This window comes from Platalea leucorodia, assembly GCF_965183815.1.
Source record: "Platalea leucorodia genome assembly, chromosome: 3".
Classification (NCBI taxonomy): Eukaryota; Metazoa; Chordata; class Aves; order Pelecaniformes; family Threskiornithidae; genus Platalea; species Platalea leucorodia.
Genome location: NC_138825.1, coordinates 67,262,728 through 67,284,186, shown reverse-complemented (window position 1 = coordinate 67,284,186; position 21,459 = coordinate 67,262,728). Strand labels below are relative to the sequence as shown.

Below are 21,459 nucleotides of genomic sequence, written 5' to 3'. Positions count from 1 at the left end.
TAAGTAGTTGGTTCACTTACCAATTTAATTATACCTCATCAGTAAATTGTAATTATTGACAATGAACTGATAAGAGCTGTTTTTTATCTCTTTTCCCTCCTTTTTTAAGAACAGAAGAATTGAAAGGAGAAATGATACTAACCTAGACTTGCTATGTCTTCAGAATAGAAAAATAGGAATATGTATTTCCCAACACCTGTTACTTTGTCACTCTGCGCATGAATGAATTACTATAGACCAATAATGTGTTTACAAAGAAAGCTACGTTACAGTTAAGAAGAGAATACTTTTGATTTTCTTAGTGTAATTTGCCTTAGAAAATTGTAGCTGAAGATTTGGTTTTGTTTTGTGTTACAGTGTAATGTGCTTTGGGGCACCTTTTGGTTTTTTCCTTTTGTATTTATTCTTCATGTTAGAAAAAACTTATCACAGTACCTTCCTGTAATGTTTGTTTTCCTGTAATGTTTGTTCCCTTCCCAATAGCTGTGACACTGCTGGACCACAGTTTTGAGGGAGAAGGGGAGAGCTCTGCAACTGCTGAATTGTCAAAAGGCTGAAGACACTAGAGTTGTCAGAAGGGAATTTGTAGCTTTCTTTGTAGCAGCATCTTAGGCAAAAGTCAGGGGACACCTTTGCCTCCATGCATCTGCCCTCCCAAATGAGCACTTATTCTGTCAATCTATTCAGATGCTAACAAAACTGTTAATACACAAACAATGAAATAAATAAAAAGGATTGGTGCCATTTTATATTCAGTAAAGCAATTGTCCATTTGAAAAAAAAGCAGACTAAAGCTATGAGAGGTTTTCCTTTAAATTATTTTGGAAGCATGAACATATCAAAGATACTGCTATTTATCTCTGGCTCAGCCAGGCCTGCTGAAGGCTTCGTGATCTGTCCCTGGCTTAGACAAGGCTGGCTGGCTGAGTGCTGGCTGTTGAGAGTCCTTCTGTCTCTAATTTTCACCGTGTTTGCTGTGATTTGTCACTGATGGCTTGCTTTGTTTTTATTAGACATGTGCAGGTTTGTTTGAGATACAGAGAGCTACATCAGTAGCCATTTGAATGAAGTCACAGTTAAACCTTGGGTGTCTCCATTTTTACTGTAGTAGACTTCTGAACTAATGAGGTTACTGTACTGTGTTTTTTTTTAATTTAGGAGGACAAACCTGAAGGAAGGATTTTGAGAGTTTCACAGAGAGCCAGAAGAAAAAGAAAAGGGGAAATAACAGTTTTGAAACAAAGTAAGTTAGATTATGAAACAAAAATCTCAACTATCAGTTCTTTAGGTAATATCCGTCTCTTATTGTGAATTGCCAGCATTGTTTCACTGAATTTGTATTCCCCATTGAATACATTTTTTTCAGTTCTGTAAAAAGAGAGTGCCAGTGTTATTTATAGCAATTAAGTTTTAAGGATTGAAGAACTAAGAGAGCCAAGTGAAAACTGGGAAAAACACCCATCACTTGGAGATTGATTACCTTTTACAAAGAGCCAGTTTATATACCTCTGGCAACGTGGAGGAGGATATAGTGAGTGTAAATGTAATTGATGCACATTTTAGGGTTTTTTTTTCATCCCTCTAAAGAGTGCTGGTATTAAAGGGAATCAGGCCCATTGAGTTCCCAGATGTTGAAAGACATGTATTAAGCAGAAGTGAAAGTTTACTTTTGTTTCCTTGGGGATCAATTTTGTATCTACAGCATGTGCTGGAAAGAGACACATTTATGGAACTGTTTAGGAATAATTGCTATAATCAGTCCAAAGGGACGTACACTGCATCAAGCGGCATAATAAAACATATTTTAAATGAATGCTGTTTTTTTCAAGCTCTTTGTATGATGGATACTTTTAGGAAGAATCAGAGAATCAGCAGCTATTACACCTCAGTGGTACACCAAGCACAAACCTACGTTTTGCCCTTCAAAGTGTTTCTTGCGGTGGACTGGGAGCCATTACCAGAAGTTGCCGGGCCACTAATCAGCACAGAGCTCCAAGTAGCTCTGCTGCACACTAGGCAGATGAAATACTGATTGAAATGCAACACATAAAAGTTATGGAAGATCCCCCTCCCGAGATAGCTGAGGTGATAAGAAGTGTGTGATACAAGCACAAAGCCGATGCTCTATGGAAATCACTGCTGTCCACTGACAGAGTGATCCGTACAGCTTTCTTCTGGGTTTTTTATTTGGGAAAATGTCAGTTCAGCACAAGAGATTTGGTATAAAAGACCAATTTATATTCAGAACCAAGCACATAACTGTGTATTATTGTGCTGAGCAACACATCTCTTAAATGGATTAGATAAAAACTGGGTAAATAACAAATAAAATGAATGTGCTTTAATAGCATTGAGCGATTGCTGTCATTCTGAAATTTGTTATCTTTTGGTTACATTATCAGCTTTCTTTGGGAGAGTTTGGCATCACTATTGCTATGGTTCATGTTTTAATCATAAACACACTTAGCCAGACTGTTGTTTAAGGGGCTTATTTCTCTTGTGAGTAGCCCACAGTCAGGATCAGGCCAGAATCACACTGTGGACTGTGAGGAATCCTCCTGGCAGCATGAGCTTATGGTCTGAAGTGCTAAGCTGCACGTGCAGAGGAGGCGTTGTAGGTGAAGATCAGTAGAGCAGAGTGGAGGTGTACGAAAGTAGATACATACATGGCCAGCCTCATGAGCCATCTGTTTTTGAAGTTCCTGGCTTTTGCTAGTGCAGTTAGTGCCTTATTTTCAAGGCCTAAAAACTGTTACTCATTGCTGTGACCATAGCCATGCAAGTGTATGCAAGTGTTCATACTATATGAGCAAACCTGAAACTGCAGGTTTCTGTCATACGCTAATGACACGATGGGGGGAAAAAGCACTGGTCACAGTTCTGATGGCCTGGAGAAATTACTGTTAAATCACTGCCTCTCCACCCAAAACCATCAAACAACAAAGTGATGGAGTAGGTTAGAAACATTCTGAATACTGTTAAAGAATAAAGTATTTCAACTGTGATTAAAAACACGTCACAAGTGCTATCGAGTTGAAAATGCTTTCCAGGAAAAGAAATTCTCGGGTGGGGGAAAAAAAAATATTGAGCTACTTTGTGATGTCAATTGATCTTTTTACACGTTTGCAAATTGTATATCTCAATGCTTCTTGTGAGCAGTAAGGGAAAAGGGACAGGGGGCAAGACTTCGTAAGTTGTTCTTGTCACCTGAAAGAACTTTTTCTTGTTACTAATCACAATTTGAACTGTTGGAAACCTTTCTATACAAACAAGGAACCTTAATGTTCCTGCTGCCATTAAACCTACAGAGCTACTTCTGTTCCTGAAATAAGTCCTGAGAAACACCATGAATGCATTTAATAAAATGTAGATTTGAGATAGGTATATTATAAACTTCGAAGTGTTGTTTGTTTTTTTTTTTTCTTGAGAAGTTAACAGTTACAGAATTCTTTTGCTATTGTGTGCTTCTTTACAGCTATATCCTCTAAAGGGAGGCAAGCATGGTGTTGGGCATCCTATCTGGAGGAAGAAAAGGCTGTTGCAGTACCTACTAAGCTTTTTAAAGAGGTATGACCTTCTGAAGTTCAAATCCGTCAACCACCTAAGATCATGAAATTTCTAGGAAATCAATTTAAAAAATAATTTGAAGATTTTACACTTCTCTGGGGGGACACCTACATGATTAAAATAATGCTATCCATCAGCAATTGTCAAGATAGTTGGAATGTGTGAAATTAGTTATCTTTCTCTGCTTTTCCAGAGAATTCTGTAGTTGTAGATGAATGCTGTCAACTGAGACTACAGAAAGCAGATGCTTTTCCAAAATCTGCAAGTTCTAGCCTTTTCTTCTAATCTCTGAAGCTAAAAATCTGATACATACCCTCATGTTTTAATGCTATATCGTTCTCTTTAAATGTGTTTAGAAAGGTGGTACAAAGGTCATCTTTTGGCTTGTTGCTTTGATGATATTACCTGTCTTTTTGCACCTCCTGCTGACATAATATTTTGTTGCTGCATCAGATACTATTTTGGCTTGTTCCCATTTTGCCTGTCATCTTATTGGATGTCACATCATCATCTCTTGCTTGTCCTTTGCCTGCTATGGTAGTCTTTGTCATTTCAGTGCTTTCTCTAGTGCTGTCTCTCTTGCTTGGAAGAGAGCTCTGTATGCAAATCCACAAAGCTTCCATGCTGTTCTCTTCTCTTGCAAAACCTGGGAACAGATGTGAACGTGTCTCAGCTGCTGTATTTCTGCTACGTATATCCGTTATTATTTTTTGATAATTCTGTTCTTACTTGTAGTCTGTTTCTGGTATCCATTTCTTTCTGTTTGCTTTATACTTCAACTATTAAATCTTTTGTGCAGGGATTAGCTTTTCAGCTTACATGTGCGTGTGATGCTGACCTTTAATTGGTGCTTTTAGATGTGACTGAGGTACAAAAGTAAAGAACTAGGATTGCAATGTACAGAATCCATAAATTTGTAGGTGCAAGAACAGCAGTTACCTGACCATCCATAGTTATATCCCCCTGTGGGGTATACTGGTTGAAAAATTAACAGGGAAAAAATCTGGATAAGTAGTGTCTCTATCTGGAGGTTAGATTTACAAAGCGTTGCTCTGCCTGTCTGACGTTCCATGAAATTTTGGGCACTGCACATGATGCTAAAGTCTGGAGTTACGTGATGATGTACTGTTTCCTTTCTTTTTCTCTGTAGTTTACCTTTCTCATTCAGTGCATCATATTTAATATTTTCTTTTAAAATCTTCAGCCCCTGGGTAACTCTAGGGTTTTATTTAGTGTGCAATATTTAAAGCCTGTAGCGGAGAGAGAATTCTTAATAACACTCAGAAGTGGCCAGGTAATATTTCTCCATTTTACAGGTGGACTGGCAAGCCACAGGAACAGTAAGGTTAAAAACGAACCCCAAACATCACCACCAATTTTGAATCCTTGATTTCTGTTTGGGTTGTGAGAATTACTCTTTTTTTCTTATTTTTCCGGTTCAGAAGCAGTACTTTTCATGGCGTTTTTTCATATCCTTAGTTAGGAACGGTCAGGATAATGGAGAGTCCTTGCCACTTCCTAGTACTTAAATCTTAGAGTCCTTTCTAGGCTGTGACTGACAAGCTGTTATTGCTCCAGTAAAACAAAATTAGCAACCCATGGATTTTGTTTTGTTCAATCTCCAACTCCCCTGATGTAATCTTTTGGGTTTTGTCTACGTTCTTGCACTGTACATAAACGTTTCTAATCCTCAGTCTGCCATCTGCTCATTTGCTGACTGCTTTTACCTTTACTCTTATTTTGTTCTTGTGTCTCTCCTTGACAAAGTATCTTTAAATGTTTGTTGTAAAGATAATGTGTGTTGACTAAGTTTGTCATAGCTTTACCTTGGGTATTGAGACTAATGCACAAAACTGAAATCCATTAAATAGCATTAAAGTTATTAGTCTTCTAAAAGTTGCCTGTTATTTTTCTGTAACAGAAACCAAACTAAAGATTGTGTTGCCTTAGAGGTTTTAGATAGGACAATGGGAAGAATAGTGAATAATTTGTGTCTTAAATTTCAGGAAATAACCAGTGTGATAATTGCTTAATTTTTAGTGTATTGTGTGTAGAATTTTGTACTGTTCGTACAGTAAGGTTTATTATAATAATGAAAGAATAAACAGGTCTGTGACTTTTTAGTTGTTTCCTTTCTTTGTAATTTTATTTGTGCTTGCTTTTGCAAAATCTCAGTTACATTTTTGGCCACTGTTTCTCAATGTGTCAGTATTTCTAGCATTCCAGTTTTCCATTGAGGTTTTTTATCTGTAAGGTATTTATGATATAGATGGCATTAACTGCAAGTCTGTGCACCAAGATGAACTTTAAAAATTTCAGTTTATTGACTTAAAAAAAAATCCTCCGCTTTTATATTCCTCTTGAGGAAGTATCTAGAATTATGCATAGTGTGACTTCATTAAACTTTCATTGATAGTAAAAATGTTAAGTGTGGTGATGTTAGGATGAAATAACTTTTCAAATGCATGTACTGCAGTCAGATACTCTGATCCCTTAACTGAGGTCTACAAAATGATCTAAGCTATGTTTAGATAGGGACTTAGAGCTACAGTTAGACATCTATTAGCTGGCCACTTTAGGCTGACTTAAACTGATCTGGTTCTCCATTTCCCTTCTCCTTGACTGCATGTTCCTGCTTTTGTGCCATGCGCTGCATTTTTTTCTCCTGGGTTTATTATTCAGTTATATCAGTTGCAGCCAAAGCCACCAAAGAGAGGATTCCCTTCCTTCCAAGTAGGTGAGACCTCTCTGAGTTCCTCCCTTGGTACCCTTCTCTTTCCATTGACTGCAGAGGTACTGCAGATGGCTGGGGAGCATCTGTAGCTTTTAGACAGGAACAGAAGGAAGGGGGAGCAATAGTTTCAGAAGTATTGAAACTGTTCTTCTTCATTGCAGTATCAGTCTTTCCCATACAACAAAAATGGATTCAAAGTAGGGATGAAGCTGGAGGGTGTGGATCCCGAGCACCAGTCGATATACTGTGTTCTCACGGTGGCTGAGGTAAGTAGAGGCTGTGAGCAGCTGTGGTGCGGGATTACAGGAGAGACTGAATCAAAACAGCAGCAGCTGAAAGTGCTCGCTCTTCCCTAACAAGCAGACAGAAACTGTATGTAGGAAGATGGCTTTTAAATTAATAACACTGTATTAAATCTGCCTGACAAACATGTAAAGACTATATCCAGTGCCATGCAGCAGCGCCTATTTACATATATTTCACATATGCAGCTAGAGAAAACAGTATTACACTAGTTGGATGATGTGCGTTTTTTCTGTAATCCTGTAGTTTATATTTAAGAGAGAAAATAAGTAGGAAAACTATGACAACTGATATATAGCAGCTTTATAGAAGTTTGATAGTATTTACAGTTGCTCCATTCACTGATACAAATACCTAACACTTTTTTGTGTTGCTAGCTGTGCTACAGTTTTTTTCAGGCTGATGGCCTTAGAAGTTGCCTGTATTGGCAACTTCTACAAGTTAGTATATAATATAAACTCAGTTTGTCATTTTGCTGCAGTTTATGAAATAATTTTTCTGATGAGTAGCTTCTTTGCTTTTAATAGTATAAATGAGAACCCATTTCTTAGTTACATTTTGCATGTCTTATCATACCTTCCATCAGTTTTTACAGAGTTTTACCGAGGATCCTTTTTTGGTTTTGTTTTGTGAATTAAAATGGGGTAACTGGAATAGGTAGGTACTCTGTACTGTATCACTGGTACTCTAGGCAGCTGTAATTTTACAGTTTATATTTTAATAGCGTAGGCTTTTGTGTTCCCATTTCTGGATCTCTTCATGGCCCATAGTGATATCCCATTTCTGTGAATATCTCTTCCATTTTCTTGTGGGTGGTGTGTCAGTGGTTGAGTATTTCTTGCGTACCTTGTGCTTGGTGCTAAGTGATGGGTTATGTTTTACTGCAGGATGACCTGAATTCCACAGAATTCTGAGATGGCAAACTGAAAGTTATGTCAGAGTATAAATTAAATATAAAATAGGATGACCTTGATGTCAAGGGCTTCTATAGGTACATTAACCAGAAAAGGAAGGTTAAGGAAAGCGTACCCCCTCTGATGAGCAGTAGTGGCAAGCTGATAACAACAGACGAGGAGAAGGCTGAGGTACTCAACAACTTTTTTGCCTCAGTCTTCACTGGCAATCTCTCTCCTCACACCTCCCGAGTCAATGGGCCATTTGATGGGGATTGGGAGGGCAGAGGTCCTTCCACTGTAAATCAGGTTCATGACCACCTGAGGAGCCTGACAATACGTAAATCTATGGGTCCCGATGAGATGCATCCCAAAGTCCTGAGGGAATTGGTTGATTTAGTTGCTAAGCCACTCACCATGATACTTGAAAAGTCGTGGCAGTCCGGTGAAGTCCCTGGGGACTGGAAAAAGGGAAATATTGCAGCCATTTTTAAAAAGGGTAAAAAGAAGGACCCTGGGAACTACCGACCTGTCAGCCTCACCTCTGTGCCTGGGCAGATGATGGAACAGATCCTCCTGGAATCTATGCTAAGGCACATGGAGAACAGGGAGGTGATTCGGGACAGTCAGCACGGCTTCACCAAGGGCAAGTCCTGCCTGACCAACCTAGTGGCCTTCTATTATGAAGTGACTACATTAGTGGACGAGGGAAGAGCTACGGATGTCACCTGTCTGGACTTCTGTAAGGCCTTTGACACAGTCCCCCACAATATCCTCCTCTCTAAATTGGAAGGATATGGATTTGATGGGTGGACTGCTTGGTGGATAAGGAATTGGCTGGATGGTCACATCCAGAGGGTAGTGGTCAATGGCTCAATGTCCAGATGGAGAACAGTGACGAGTGGTATCCCTCAGGGGTCTGTTCTGGGGCCAGTGCTGTTCAATATCTTCATCAATGACATAGCGGGATCGAGTGCACCCTCAGCAAGTTTGCAGATGGCACCAAGCTGAGTGGTGCCGTCGACACGCCTGAGGGACGGGATGCCATCCAGAGGGATGTGGACGGGCTGGAGAGGTGGGCCCGTGTGAACCTCATGAGGTTCAACAAGGACAAGTGCAGGGTCCTGCAGCTGGGTCGGGGTAATCCCCGGTATCAATGCAGGCTGGGGGATGAAGGGATTGTGTGCAGCCCTGCTGAGAAGGACTTGGGGGTACTGATAGATGAAAAGCTGGACATGACCCGGCAATGTGCTCTCTCAGCCCAGAGAGCCAACCATATCCTGGGCTGCATCCAAAGAAGTGTGGCCAGCAGGTTGAGGGAGGTGATTCTGCCCCTCTGCTCTGTTCTGGTGAGACCCTAACTGGAGTACTGCATCCAGCTCTGGGGTCCTCAGCACAGGAAGGACATGGACCTGTTGGAGAGGGTCCAGAGAAGTGCCACAAAAATGATCAGAGGGATGGAACACCTCTGCAATGAGGAAAGGCTGAAAGAGCTGGGGTTGTTCAGCCTGGAGAAGAGAAGGCTGCGGGGAGATCTTATTGCAGCCTTTCAATACTTAAAGGGGGCTTATAAGAAAGATGGGGACAGACTTTTTAGCAGGGCCAATAGCGATAGGACAAGGGGTAATGGTTTTAAACTAAAAGAGGGTAGATTCAGACTGGATATAAGGAAGAAATTTTTTACAATGAGGGTAGTGAAACACTGGAACAGGTTGCCCAGTGAGATGGTAGATGCCCCATCCTTGGAAACATTCAAGGCCAGGCTGGATGGGGCTCTGAGCAACCTGATCTGGTTGTGGATGTCTCTGCCAACTGCAGGGGGGATGAACTAGATGGCCTTTAAAGGTTGCTTCCATCCCAAAACATTCTATGATTCTATGATTCAAGAGATTTTCACTGATGACTGCAGGAAAGTTATGGCATTTGGCACTCAGGAAGATGTAGAAAACTTTTGTACAGAGAGAGGGATTGTGTCCTGTTTTTCTCTTCCTCTCGGTGATTAACTTAATACTTCATGGAAGAATGACGTTCTGGGGGATACCTCCACTGACTTCTCATCTTTAATAACGGTTCTCAGTATCTCTCTGGAGAGCCTGTTGAACGTAGTTATTGTTGAGTGCTCTCTTGCATATGATTAATCGGGATAGCTGGAGAGCATCATTATCTGCACTCTGTCCATGATTGTATCAGATGTATTCATGGTCTTCTGTAGGGTTTCTGTTTTATTCTGATGTTGGGTTGAACAGTTTTCAAGTTTTTTAACACTAACGGCAATATCCAGCTTTCAGTTAATTCTTTTCACCAGAAGAGGAGGCACTCAGACTGAGAATAGCTTTGCTTTTTTATTCTTTCCTTTTTATCAAATGAATTTATTCATCCAGTGTTGGCTTGAGCAGAAGTAAAAGGCTGACTGAAAACACACTGTTATACATAATACTGAACAGAAGCTGTTATGTGTAGGACAAACATATTAAACCAGTGTTTTATATTGTACATTCTTGCTTTTAGGTTTGTGGCTACAGAATACGACTCCATTTTGATGGATACCCAGATTGTTATGATTTCTGGGTGAACGCTGATTCTTCAGACATTCATCCTGTTGGATGGTGTGAGAAAACAGGTCACAAGCTTCATCCACCTAAAGGTATGGTTTAGTTTGAAATGTGTCCATTTTCCATAGCTCTGAGAGCGAGACTATCTGTGTGATGCTGTAATTATTTTTTTTGGCTGGAACTTTTTTGTTCATTTAGTCAGAGTATTTGAACATGGCAAATTAAACTCTACTTGAAGTCTTGCTAAAATCTTGAGGTTGAAATCCTACCTTTTTTATTCAGTGGAAATTCAGACAAAACAAGAAAACAAAATGAAACATAAGAAAAATGCGTAAGGCATTAGGAAAGAAAGTTAAGCAACAAACCTAGACTCCAAATGAATGCTTATTGCAAGTAAAATGGCAGCATACTGGTGACATGTATGCTTAAACTGAGGTCTCGAAGTCAGGTGAGAATCCTTTAGTAGAAGGTCTTAGGATATTTTCATTACTAGATATTGATCACCATTACTGTACATGTGTTGGCACAGACTAATAAAGGTTGTGCTCTTGCTGCAAAGAGTAAGCTTGAAGTAGAGACAAAAGAGGAACAAACAGATACGGAGGGAGCAAAAAGGGTAAGATTACAAGCCTGAAAGCATAATTTGTACATAGCCTGGGTAAATGGTATACACATGTTGAAATGTCTGTCATTTTCTTGCTTAATTATTCTATTTCAGATAATGTAGCTCCTTTATTTTGGCAGATGGGGTACATCTCCACTGTACTGTACCATAAAAAAAGGAATAAATGGGCTCCCTTTTGGGGTAGGAGGGGAATACGTGGGGATGAAGGGAGCGAGTCCTGAAGACAGGAGAGTGAGAAGTAAATGATCGTGGTGTTTTGATGTACAGAGTGAGGGTAGGATAATGTGGTTTCGAAAGGCTGCAAAATGGTGAGTGTACAGAGTCAAGAGGATGCATTATGGAGAATTATAAAACTGTGGATGTAACTGCTGGGGTGTGGAAGGTGAGAGTAAAGCCACTGAAAGTGTACAGGCAGAGGGCCTGCCAGTGTGGGAGAGGGTGGCATTTCTGCACCTGAGCCTTGGAGGAGTACGAAGGAGCATGTGCTGCTCTTCTGAGTGCTCTGCGAGCTCCACTCTGGATACAGGCAGGAGCGCTCTGTGCTGCTGCTCCAGTATGGGAGTTTTCGTTGGGCACAGTTCTGCATAACTGGCTGTGGAGAAGTAGCAATTTCTTGAACATAAATCAGAATTTCTCAGAAGGCTGGCCTCCACTGAAGTAATAAGTTACATGTAGCAAATGAGTAGTCCCCGCTTAAAGAGTTATTGATGTTATTAACAGCATGCTTAGTAAGTTTTATATCTGCGATGAAGGTTTTTCATCTTTTCCATCTTAAATGCCTGGTTTAGAAAGCTTAAGCTTTTGTTAACAATGAATTATCGCTGCTGGAGGAGAGTTACTGTCTGTCTCTGAATCACTTTCATGAAAAGTTTCTTCAGTTTGTCTTCTAGTTTTAAGTTGGTGGGATGATTGTTCTTTTGTGTTTATTTTTTTTCACCATAATGAAGCAGCAGATAGGTCTTTTACCTAGGAAAGTCATGGAGCCTATCAGAAGTGTCGAGGGAGACAAGTTAGGAGGATATGTGATGGTAATTCTCAGGGTTCTGGTTGTCATCTTTGCACAGCTATGTGCTCCTAGACATATTCTTGATTTTGAATAGCAAGGCTGTTCTCTGGTATTTTTATCCGAGACCTGCAAAGTGCTCTGCCCTTTGCATGGCTTGGCTCTGTCACTTCACCTCAGCGGTAAACCATTTCATCATTGATGAGGTATGGTGTGATTGCTGAAACCTGCTCTGGTACTGGTGGGACTTCTTCCGTTGTCCCAGTGCAAGCCTAGCTTGCACGTGGGATGGAGAAGCAACAGGAAAGAATGAGCAGTGTGGTAGAGGCATGCATTGGAAGGAGGCTGAGGGCAAATGGCTGTTCATCAGTTAAACATTTTTTCCAATTTTTCAGCAGGAGGGCTTTCACTGCATTTGTTTTACTGATATTTGTGGAGTTCTATTATTCTGAGGGGAGGGAGAAGCTGCCAGTCTTAGGCTGTTGGGGCTTTTTGTGCGTTTTATTGGGTTGGACAGATTGCTTATGTTTTGCTTTGGTGTGACATTTTAATAACGATTTCTTTTTAGTGCCTGTTGCAAATCATACGGACACTAAAGCTGATACCACTAATGTCATAGGGCACAGTATCTTACATAAAATACCACATCCCAGAAGAACTCAAAGGTTTGCATTACTAGCCATTCGTTTTTCAGATACAATGCAAACTTAGGACTTTCATGGTGTAAACCATAAACTATTTGGAACCTGGTGGCCTGAGAAAGGAGCGAACGCTCCTGCTGCCTTTCTGTGTAGTGCAGCCCCGGTTAATCGTTCTGCAAGTTTGGGCAGAAATATCTACTCTTACTTGGAGAGCAGCCCTGCAGAAAGGGATCTGGGGGTGCTGGTCGGCAGCAGGCTCAATAGGAGTCAGCAGTGTGCCCTGGCAGCCAAGAGGGCAAACCGCACCCTGAGGTGCATCAATCACAGCGTAACCAGCCGGTCGGAAGAGGTGATTGTCCCGTTCTATTCAGGGCTGTATTCTAGGCTCCGCAATTTATGAAGGCTGTGAAGGTCCTTGAATGCGTCCAGAGGAGGGCAACAAAGCTGGTGAAGGGGCTGGAAGGCATGTCCTGTGAGGAGCGGCTAAGGACTTGGGGCTTGTCTAGTTTGGAGAGAAGGAGGCTGAGGGGCGACCTCACTGCTCTCTAAGGCTTCCTGAGGAGGGGACGTGGAGAGGGAGGTGCTGAGCTCTTCTCCCTAGGATCCAGTGACAGGACACGTGGGAATAGTTCAAAGCTGTGCCAGCGGAAGTTTAGACTGGACATGAGGAAGCATTTCTTTACCGAGAGGGTGCTCAAACACTGGAACAGGCTTCCTAGAGAGGTGGTCAATGCCCCACGCATGTCAGTGTTTAAGAGGCATTTGGACAATGCCCTTAACAACATGCTTTAACTTGGTCAGCCCTGAATTGGTCAGGCAGTTGGACTAGATGATCATTGTAGGCCCCTTCCAACTGAAGTAGTCTATTCTAGTCTCTTCTACTTAACGAATTATACAATTCCAGTTAGGCTTCACATTATGTGTTTGTAAATAGACTGGAAGTTAATAAAGCCCATAGTTCTAGTTAGTGAATACTGTTCCATATCTACAGTGACTAAATCAGATTCCCCTTTGGTCCTTTTTTGAGAGATGAGGTAGGAGCTAGAGATCTTCCTTTCTCACTTGGTGACTGGAAGACCCACCCTGTCCAGAAACTGTTTCGCAGTCTACTGAAACCAGTTTTTTTTCCATGGACTTTGTCCCAGTACCAGTACCTGATCCCATCACACATGCAGTAGGTGGGAGTTTTGTGTTGTCAACTGTGAGCTTTGAGTTAAGTTTGAATATCCTCTAGAATTACAAAGGGAAAATTAAAGCCTCAATACCACATTCCTTTAAAAATTACTTCAACTGGTCTACAGTTATAGCGTATCAAGACAAGAGGCAACTGGAGTATAAAGAAAAGTATCGTTGTCTGGACTTGGAGGTTAATTTATGTTAGCTGATATTTAAAATGAAAACTGAGAAAGGCAGATGTGGGGAAGGTGAAGTTAAAAGATTCTTTACTTGTGGTTCCTTGGAGCTGTTGTCTGTGGTGTATTTGAGTAACGCTTCAAATAGTCAAGAGGTGACACATTTCAGTAGTTAACGCAATCACTCAATGAAATTGGTTGTGATTTTTGTCTTGTTTTACTGGATTGTAATGTATGAACTAAAATAGATGTTCCTATAATTGTTATGTAACAGGTGAATAAAGGAAAAACTCTATTTGCTTACAACTCATTGCATTGTTTTATAGATTAGAAGTACAAACAGTTTCTTGTGAATTATTTTATGCAGTTCAATATATTATGAATGATTTTATTTTTTCCTCCTAAGAAACTAGAAGAGGCAAACTATCAACAGAAATTTAGATTTCTTTCCAAGTGCTGTATGTGTAGAATAAAAAATGCAGAAGGTCCATGCAGGGGACAGTTTACACTGTAAATGCATGAGGGGTCCTGGGGCATTGATGGTATAAGCAACTGTTTTGATATCATGTAAGAAGTTTGTTTGAAAGCTAGTAGTGGTCATGCTGTATTAGTGATAGCCTGAGGATATAGTAGGGTAAAGTCTGTAGGAGGAGGGAATTTTTTTTATTAGACTGACTGGCATAGTGGGAAGAGCTTTGGGGCCTGAAGGCCCTTTCCTGTTTCTGAAGTAGAAGCAACAGCCTGAAAAGCAGCTGGAGAGCACTTGCCCCAAACTTGTTGGTTGTGTGTGTGTCAGCCAGACCACCAAAGGGAAGTTAGTTGGTACCTGTGAGCCAGAGAGGCCGTAAGGTGCGGTTTTCTTGGGGAGAGGCACAGAGGTGACTTGTAGCCTGTGCCATTTGGAGAGATTTTTTCGAAGGGAGGGAGATTATAGTATAGAACTGATATCTGACTGAGAGTGATTTTTGATACTTGGTAGAATTACAGATTTTAGTTTCTAGGCTCCCCCTAGATGTTCTGCCCCTTGAGGACCTTCAGTTCCCTTGACAGCCAGGACTGCGAGATCGGAGATCAGGGACAGAGCAGTGATTTTGTAAGAAATGATCCCCAGCTTGTTTTGAAGGTGAAATTGAAACTGAGCTGAAATCTCCTGAGTTCTTGCCTAGTGCTTTATTTATATGACAATTCTTCATCCCAGATGAAGATTAGGAACAGTTCAAATGTCAGTCCTAGCCAGCTATAAGAAACGAGTAATGTGCAGCTCAAGAAAGCAGAGTATTTTGCTCAGTTAGTGTAAAGAAAGCTTGACATTTTGGTAAGGAAGCTCGTCCAGCCCTAAATAAAGAACACAATTTCTCTTTGTAATACCAGATGCCCAAATAAAAATAGAAAAGCTTCCTCAACTTGCTTCTGAACTCTATAAGTTCCTCTAAAGTGGGTCCTGCTAAAACTTCTAATAATCCAAACCAGTGCTCCCTCAGAGATTCATTGAGTTCATATTGGGTTAGAATTAATACGTAGTTTTAAAGTAAATTTTCCCAGTGTAGTTTACATAAAATTAGAATAAATAGTTAACAGTGCGTAATCTTTTCAGTTTTGAAGTTGTAAGAAACAGTTCAGAACTGGATGGAAAAAATAATTTCATCAGTTATGATCAAATCACCTGCATGCCTATCATTTCTTGCCCTTCTTTTATGCCCCTCATTTAGGGTATAAGGAAGAAGAATTCAACTGGCCCTCGTACCTAAAGGCATGCAAGGCTCAAGCTGCTCCTAAATCACTGTTTGAAAACCAGAATGCAGTAAGTACTCACTTGTTACTAATGGTGTGGAAAGTTGCTAGTATGCTCATGTGTGTGGTAGAGACTCACAGCATATTTCAGTGATGGCAGACTTGGGACTTGAAATTTAAGATAAAAATGTTTACAGCAAATTCAATAACAATCTCCCCATCAGTTCACCTCTGCAATTCTGATCCATTAATTTTTTACTTATCTGTTTAAACATCTGATCTGGCACATTCAGAAATGGTATATTAAATGAAATTTAAGACTTGTTGTTAGTACTGTTTCTCACACCATAATGTTGTGGAACAAGCACGATCTTTCAGAGAGCATATCTAAAACAGAGTTAAAACCAACACATTTAATTTCAGCAGCATGTTTAGGGCTTCTTTATTTCACAAACCACGAGTCTTTGTGTTTGAGCATCTCTCATGTCAACTAATTAGGCTACTGCCACTCTGTTGGAGCAGCTAATCGGGAAACTTAGAAATGACATGGATATATTGATTGTGGACACTGGGGAGATTTCTGGATTTATAGTATTTATCTTCAATTAAATGTCTTTCTCTATGTAGACAGTGATTCCATCGGGATTTCGAGTAGGGATGAAGCTGGAAGCCGTAGACAAGAAGAACCCGACTTTCATTTGTGTTGCTACGGTAACAGACATGGTGGACAATCGTTTTCTGGTTCATTTTGACAACTGGGATGAGAGTTACGACTACTGGTATGGTGATCTTGTTTTGTATCCTAGTGAGACGTATCAGAAATGTGTTAGCTTTAAGCACTGTTTTCTGTGATACTTTCCAGACTGTCGCTACAGTTACCGTACCAACTTTTGCTAGATTTGTAATCATGGCCACCAAAGTATGTCTCAGTGGCAGACTGGAGGAATCAAATTTCCCATGTCACGTTGCACATGAAAAATTTCAAGATTGTGCTAAATGAGTGTTCATGTGTGCTGCTACATCTGGAGTTGTGGATTAATTTCTCATTTCAATTACAAAGTATCTCTGAGGTTGATATCTTTAGTGAGGAATATGGACCATGACAGTGTGAGTAATTGTACTTGGAATTAGGTTTACATATAGTTGTAAATTGAAAGAAAGGCTGCATTTTTTCGTAAGGTTCATGATCCACTTATGTTCTTCAGAGCGAACCTGAGCCATCTTCTGTAGGGTATCAGGATAGTGGCAAAACTTTATTTTAGTCTTTTGTGTTCTACATTCCTCTGAAAATTGGGATCCTGCTATCCTGACCTGTGTTAGAGATGACCTTTCTGCATGTTGTATGGTGGAGGGACTTTGCGTATTTATATAGAAAAGTCAGTGGATGGAGCAGGACATTCTACGAGCATGAAGATACTGAAGGAAATTCAGGCTTTGGCTGTCACAGTGCAGGTTTGCATTTGCACTTGCATTTTCTTCTGCGAGATCATTTAGAGCAAAGTAATATACCTTACATTCTTTGAAGAGTAAGTTACTGCAGAACAGGTAGAGCATTGTAAGCTTATGTCTTGGGTTTGGCAGTGGCAACTTAATTGTATAGCTGAGCCTGTAAAAACAAATGAAGAAAATTTTCTTCATCTGTATGGGATGACTGCTTAGGCACTACGTCAATGAGAATGACGTGAAACTGTTACATAACTTCAAAACTTTGTGAGTCCATCTCTTGAAATAATAATTGCATGGGCTACGTGGCAAATAAGCTGTAGGAGAACTAAATTATTGAAGCAGTGGTGAACAGGCATTTCAGTGAAGTCAAGAATTGAATATCAAGATAGTAGGCCATATGAGTCAAAGACGAGAAAGATTAGTGATTATTTCCGTGAAGAAGTAAGACAGAACATACATTTCCTCTACAAAGCAGCAGGAAACTGGGGACTGGGAAAAGGTATTCTGAATTTCCTGATATTTGAATGCTCACTAATAACAGTTATGCCATTAATTAATAATGAAAACAGCAGTTAGGCAAGGCTTTTAGAGCAAACACAATGCAATATAACCTGTAGTTTGTTCAGAGGTAGCATAGGTATCTAAAACGTTGCACTGTGTATAGCAGACATACACTGAATTTCAGACTTGTTAATATTCCCATGTCAACAAGAATTTTGTCCACCAGTCTTCGCAGAAGAGGGAAAAGCCGTTTTTGAGTACATAACCAGGCTTTGCATTTCTGCAGTCATAGTATTCTGAAGTGGGTTTTCTGAATTTCATATGTAGAATGCATGAAATAATACCTTCTTAAAGGATGAGGGAAAATTGAAGTGGGAAACCTATAGGTGTTTGAGAAATCACTGGAACTGTATTTATACTGAAGCCAAGCTGAAGATTTGTTCTTTTGGTGAAATGGTAAAATACCTTTCTGGAAGGAGCAAGAAGATGCTGCCGGAAATACATGGGAATTAAATTCTGAGTAGCGTGGCCTACCTCTCTGCATTGCTGTGATTTGAGAACAGGAGCGAACAGAGGAGGAAAGAAAGAAAATGGGAGAAAAGAACAGCAAATGAAAATAGCAGTGGAATGTCAGACCAAAAGAGAGCCTGAAAATGCATCCTGAATGCATCCTACTTACATTTTTAATTTTAGATACCAGGTTTGTAGGAGCCTTAAAATCTTAGGTGCATAAGTTTCACATCTACCAGCTGGTGTCTGTAACTAAAAAAAATGAAAAGTTCTGTTGGGATTACCCAGAGTGGAGCCTCACAGTTTCCCTGTGCCTGCATATAAGTTTCAATCTCAGAATTATAATGAAGGAGAATGATGTATTTAGTGTATGTAGTTGATTATTTTCAAACAAGTACCTTTTTTTTTCTGTACACCTTTTGTGATTTAGTTAGTTTGAGTAGATTGAACTTTTTCATTGAGGTTAAAAATTCTTCCCTCTTCTTGGATAACTAAAAGACAGTTGACTGGTTCTACTGGACTTCAGGCAACAGAAATCTATTACCATCACCTAAGCTTTTTTAGGCTTCAGGCTTTCAGCCTGAAGGTACTCTTTCTGGCTTTTTCCTGAGCATTAGAAAATACATTAATGGTTGAAAATAAGTACCCTGGCTAGAATTAGCTGTTACTACAGCTCTTTAATGCATGGTGGTGATACTTTCAGTGTATTATAAATTGCATTAAATTGTCCTTTGGCAGTGGCTTTTAGAGGGAAGAAAAGTGAACAAAATTGACAAATTTAAGACTTTCCTTTAGGAAGGAGAATTTTGACCTATATGACACAAGCCATCAGGTCCTTTCCATCTGTCCCATCTTTTTTGATGAAACAAGTAAAACTTCTTTGAGAGCCCTCTGAGTAGAATTTTTAAATTTTCTTTTGGTTGTCTGAATCTGGAAATCGCATTTGGGAATCTTTGGGTATGTCTGAAGTATGAATTAACTACAGGTCCACACTGGCTTTCAGTTCTCCATTCTCTTGCACCTGTTCTGCTTACGCACAGATTTACGTTGCCTGAGCTTCCTCATTTTTTTGTGACCAAACCCGAACGCAGCCAGAGCTTGCGCAGGAGGTGAAGCTGTGCTAGCTTGTTGCCACTTGCCCACAGGAGAGATGGAGCGATGGCCGTGCTGGATGTGCTGTAGCCCAGACTCGCTGGGTCAGAGGGCTCTGGCTGCCCTCATCCTTGGCTTGGTCTGAACTTCCCGTGCAGAGAAGGTGCTAGAGTCAGCTTTTGGGATCTGCTTACCAGAAGTGTGAGAAAATACGATGTCCCCTGCTTCACTCACCGGTCTGTTCCTGTCCGTCTTGCATAGAAAAAACTATTTCTGAAGCGCCTCATGAAGACAAACCAGCTCTTGATTTTTTTTGAATCATTTTCTGATCTGTATGAGTTTTGGAACAGACTGGATTTTGGTGTGAGACTAAGAGGCCAGTTCTGCTCTCCACCAGCATCTGCTACTTTGCTAACAGCCAAGTCCGTAAAAGTTGTTCTCTGTTTCATTTTTGAGATAATTAACTTTGCTCCAGTCTCTCTTTGAAAGGAACAGTCTTTTTGAAGGGGTTATATTATGTCAAAAAGAAGATAAAACCATCTTAAAGAACCATGAGTCACAGTGCATCCTTTTAACTATTTAAATGGATAATGGACCAGTATCTGACCCTAAAGCTCTAAAATTTCATGCAAATCACCATGCAGCTGTCTTACCAGACTTTAAATAGAAAATACGGTAATGTGGCTTGCTATACCACCTCTGGACACATAACATAACCTCATGGGCCACGTTTTGGGAAGTCCTGACCTAAAATAATACCAGCTTTACACTTGTCAATGATGAAGTATTCTCATTTATGCACTAGATGGGGCTGCAGGATGGCTTCTATGTTTTTCTTTCTTTTTTTTAATTCTTTTTTTATGCACGGCTAGGTGACTGACATGTCACCATCAAGAAGTTGTATAAGTCACGTTCTTGAGGGCATATTATTATTTATGGGTATAACGCATGTGTGTATGAGTGGTTTTTGATAGATAACATTTTCATTACAGATTGTATCTACATTTAATAAAGTGAAAATCAAAATACCAAAAGGTTTGTTTCCCCAAAAGGGAAAATCAGAAATTATTTCAGAACAGAATATGAGTATAACACATACAGCTTATTTTAAAGAAAATGCCAATTACTAATTAAAAACTCTGTCCAGATCTTCAGGTGGAGACACATTTGGGAAAATATTTTTCTAAAAGAATTGAATATTCATTTTTTTAGCAGCAAGCATTATCATCTATCTCTCTTGATCTGAATTTAATGAGCTGTATATACGAAACAGATTTTTGGGAAAAATTAACAGGACAGCTGAAGGTGACCAATAGAAAAATACTAAGTCTTCTTCCATATCTGAGTCTCCCATTGGGATGTGCTCTCCTGCCGTGAGTTAAGGGACTCACGTTGGCAGCTGCCCTCGGCTTTCCTTATTGCAGAACTTCTTCCTGGCCTTTTGCACCATGTACCTCTTCCCTGTTCTGACGTCTTTTCTAAGATGTAGTTATTCTGATTTCTGAATTCTCTCAGTGCCAGGAGGCACACAAGGCGTGAAAATCGTTCTTCCACTTCGATCGGTCTGCGGCTGCGTGCTCTGGAGTCCCAAGGGCCACAGCGCAGTCTTCTGTTGGTTTTTTCCTCAGGACATGACCGATCCAGTTCCATCTCCTCCTCCTCACTTCATTACTGATTTTCTCCATCTCCGAGTTGATGCTCGTCGTTTCTGCAACTTTTTATTTTTTTTTTTTTTTTCCGGGAGGAGGTAGTTGGCCTCCTGCCCAACCCCCATGACTTGGAGGGCCAGTGGTTTTTCTGTCAGGGTGGCCTTCCCTTAGGCTGCGTTGGTTCGCGGCACCTTCTTCAATTTTATCCGGTGCACCCTCCGGAGAGGGATCTCCTATCCACCACCCAGGGGACGCGCCTTCTAGCCGTGCAGCCCCAGCCGAAGGAAGATGTAGTTAAGCTGTCCATAACTCAGCGAAGCTGTCCCTCTGCATGGCTCTTACGGGTTCAGCTGGCGTGCTTGGCTGCTTTTGGCTCCACTTCAGCATCCTGAATTAGCTTCAGTTTCCAGTATGGGTAGTAGATGTCTTTTTCTGTCTGCATGTTCTCACACGACGTAAAGAATGGATCGCAAGTGGCGTGAGGTGCGTGGACATTATAACCTTGCTTTATTAGTTGAGCGTGCGTGTGTTGCCACTCCACTGCTTGGTTGAAGGTGGTGGTGCTCCACTGCGGTCCAGGGGTAGGTGGGTTTGGAGGCGCAAAATTCTGCAGCTCCTGCTAGTGATGGTAACCTTCTTGGGCCTAGCAAGCATCCTCACGATTCATGGATCATTGTGTTTTATGAAGCGTGTGAGCCGGGTGATCTGCCTTCTGTTTTGGAACAAAGGAGATAAAAAGCTGTGGGACGTGGCAAATTGATTGTGAAAAGTCAGAGTAGCCTTTAGCATTCCAACTGGCAAGTCTTGGGCTTAGTCTGATAGACTATTGTTGTTCTTCCAAACTAGATAATATGTCCATA

At 40.6% G+C, this 21,459-nt stretch overlaps 1 protein-coding gene across 3 annotated transcripts in view; it reads left to right on the top strand.

The window, feature by feature from the left end:
- The window catches only part of L3MBTL3 (L3MBTL histone methyl-lysine binding protein 3), an 85,345-nt gene that overhangs the window by 27,017 nt on the left and 36,869 nt on the right, over positions 1-21,459 (top strand). For all 3 annotated transcript variants that reach the window (XM_082307277.1, XM_082307279.1, XM_082307278.1), the window contains exons 6-11: positions 1,159-1,243; positions 3,476-3,567; positions 6,463-6,567; positions 10,006-10,141; positions 15,380-15,471; positions 16,029-16,180. In XM_082307277.1, coding sequence (XP_082163403.1) covers positions 1,159-1,243; positions 3,476-3,567; positions 6,463-6,567; positions 10,006-10,141; positions 15,380-15,471; positions 16,029-16,180 — 662 coding nt within the window. The remainder of the gene's footprint in view (positions 1-1,158; positions 1,244-3,475; positions 3,568-6,462; positions 6,568-10,005; positions 10,142-15,379; positions 15,472-16,028; positions 16,181-21,459) is intronic.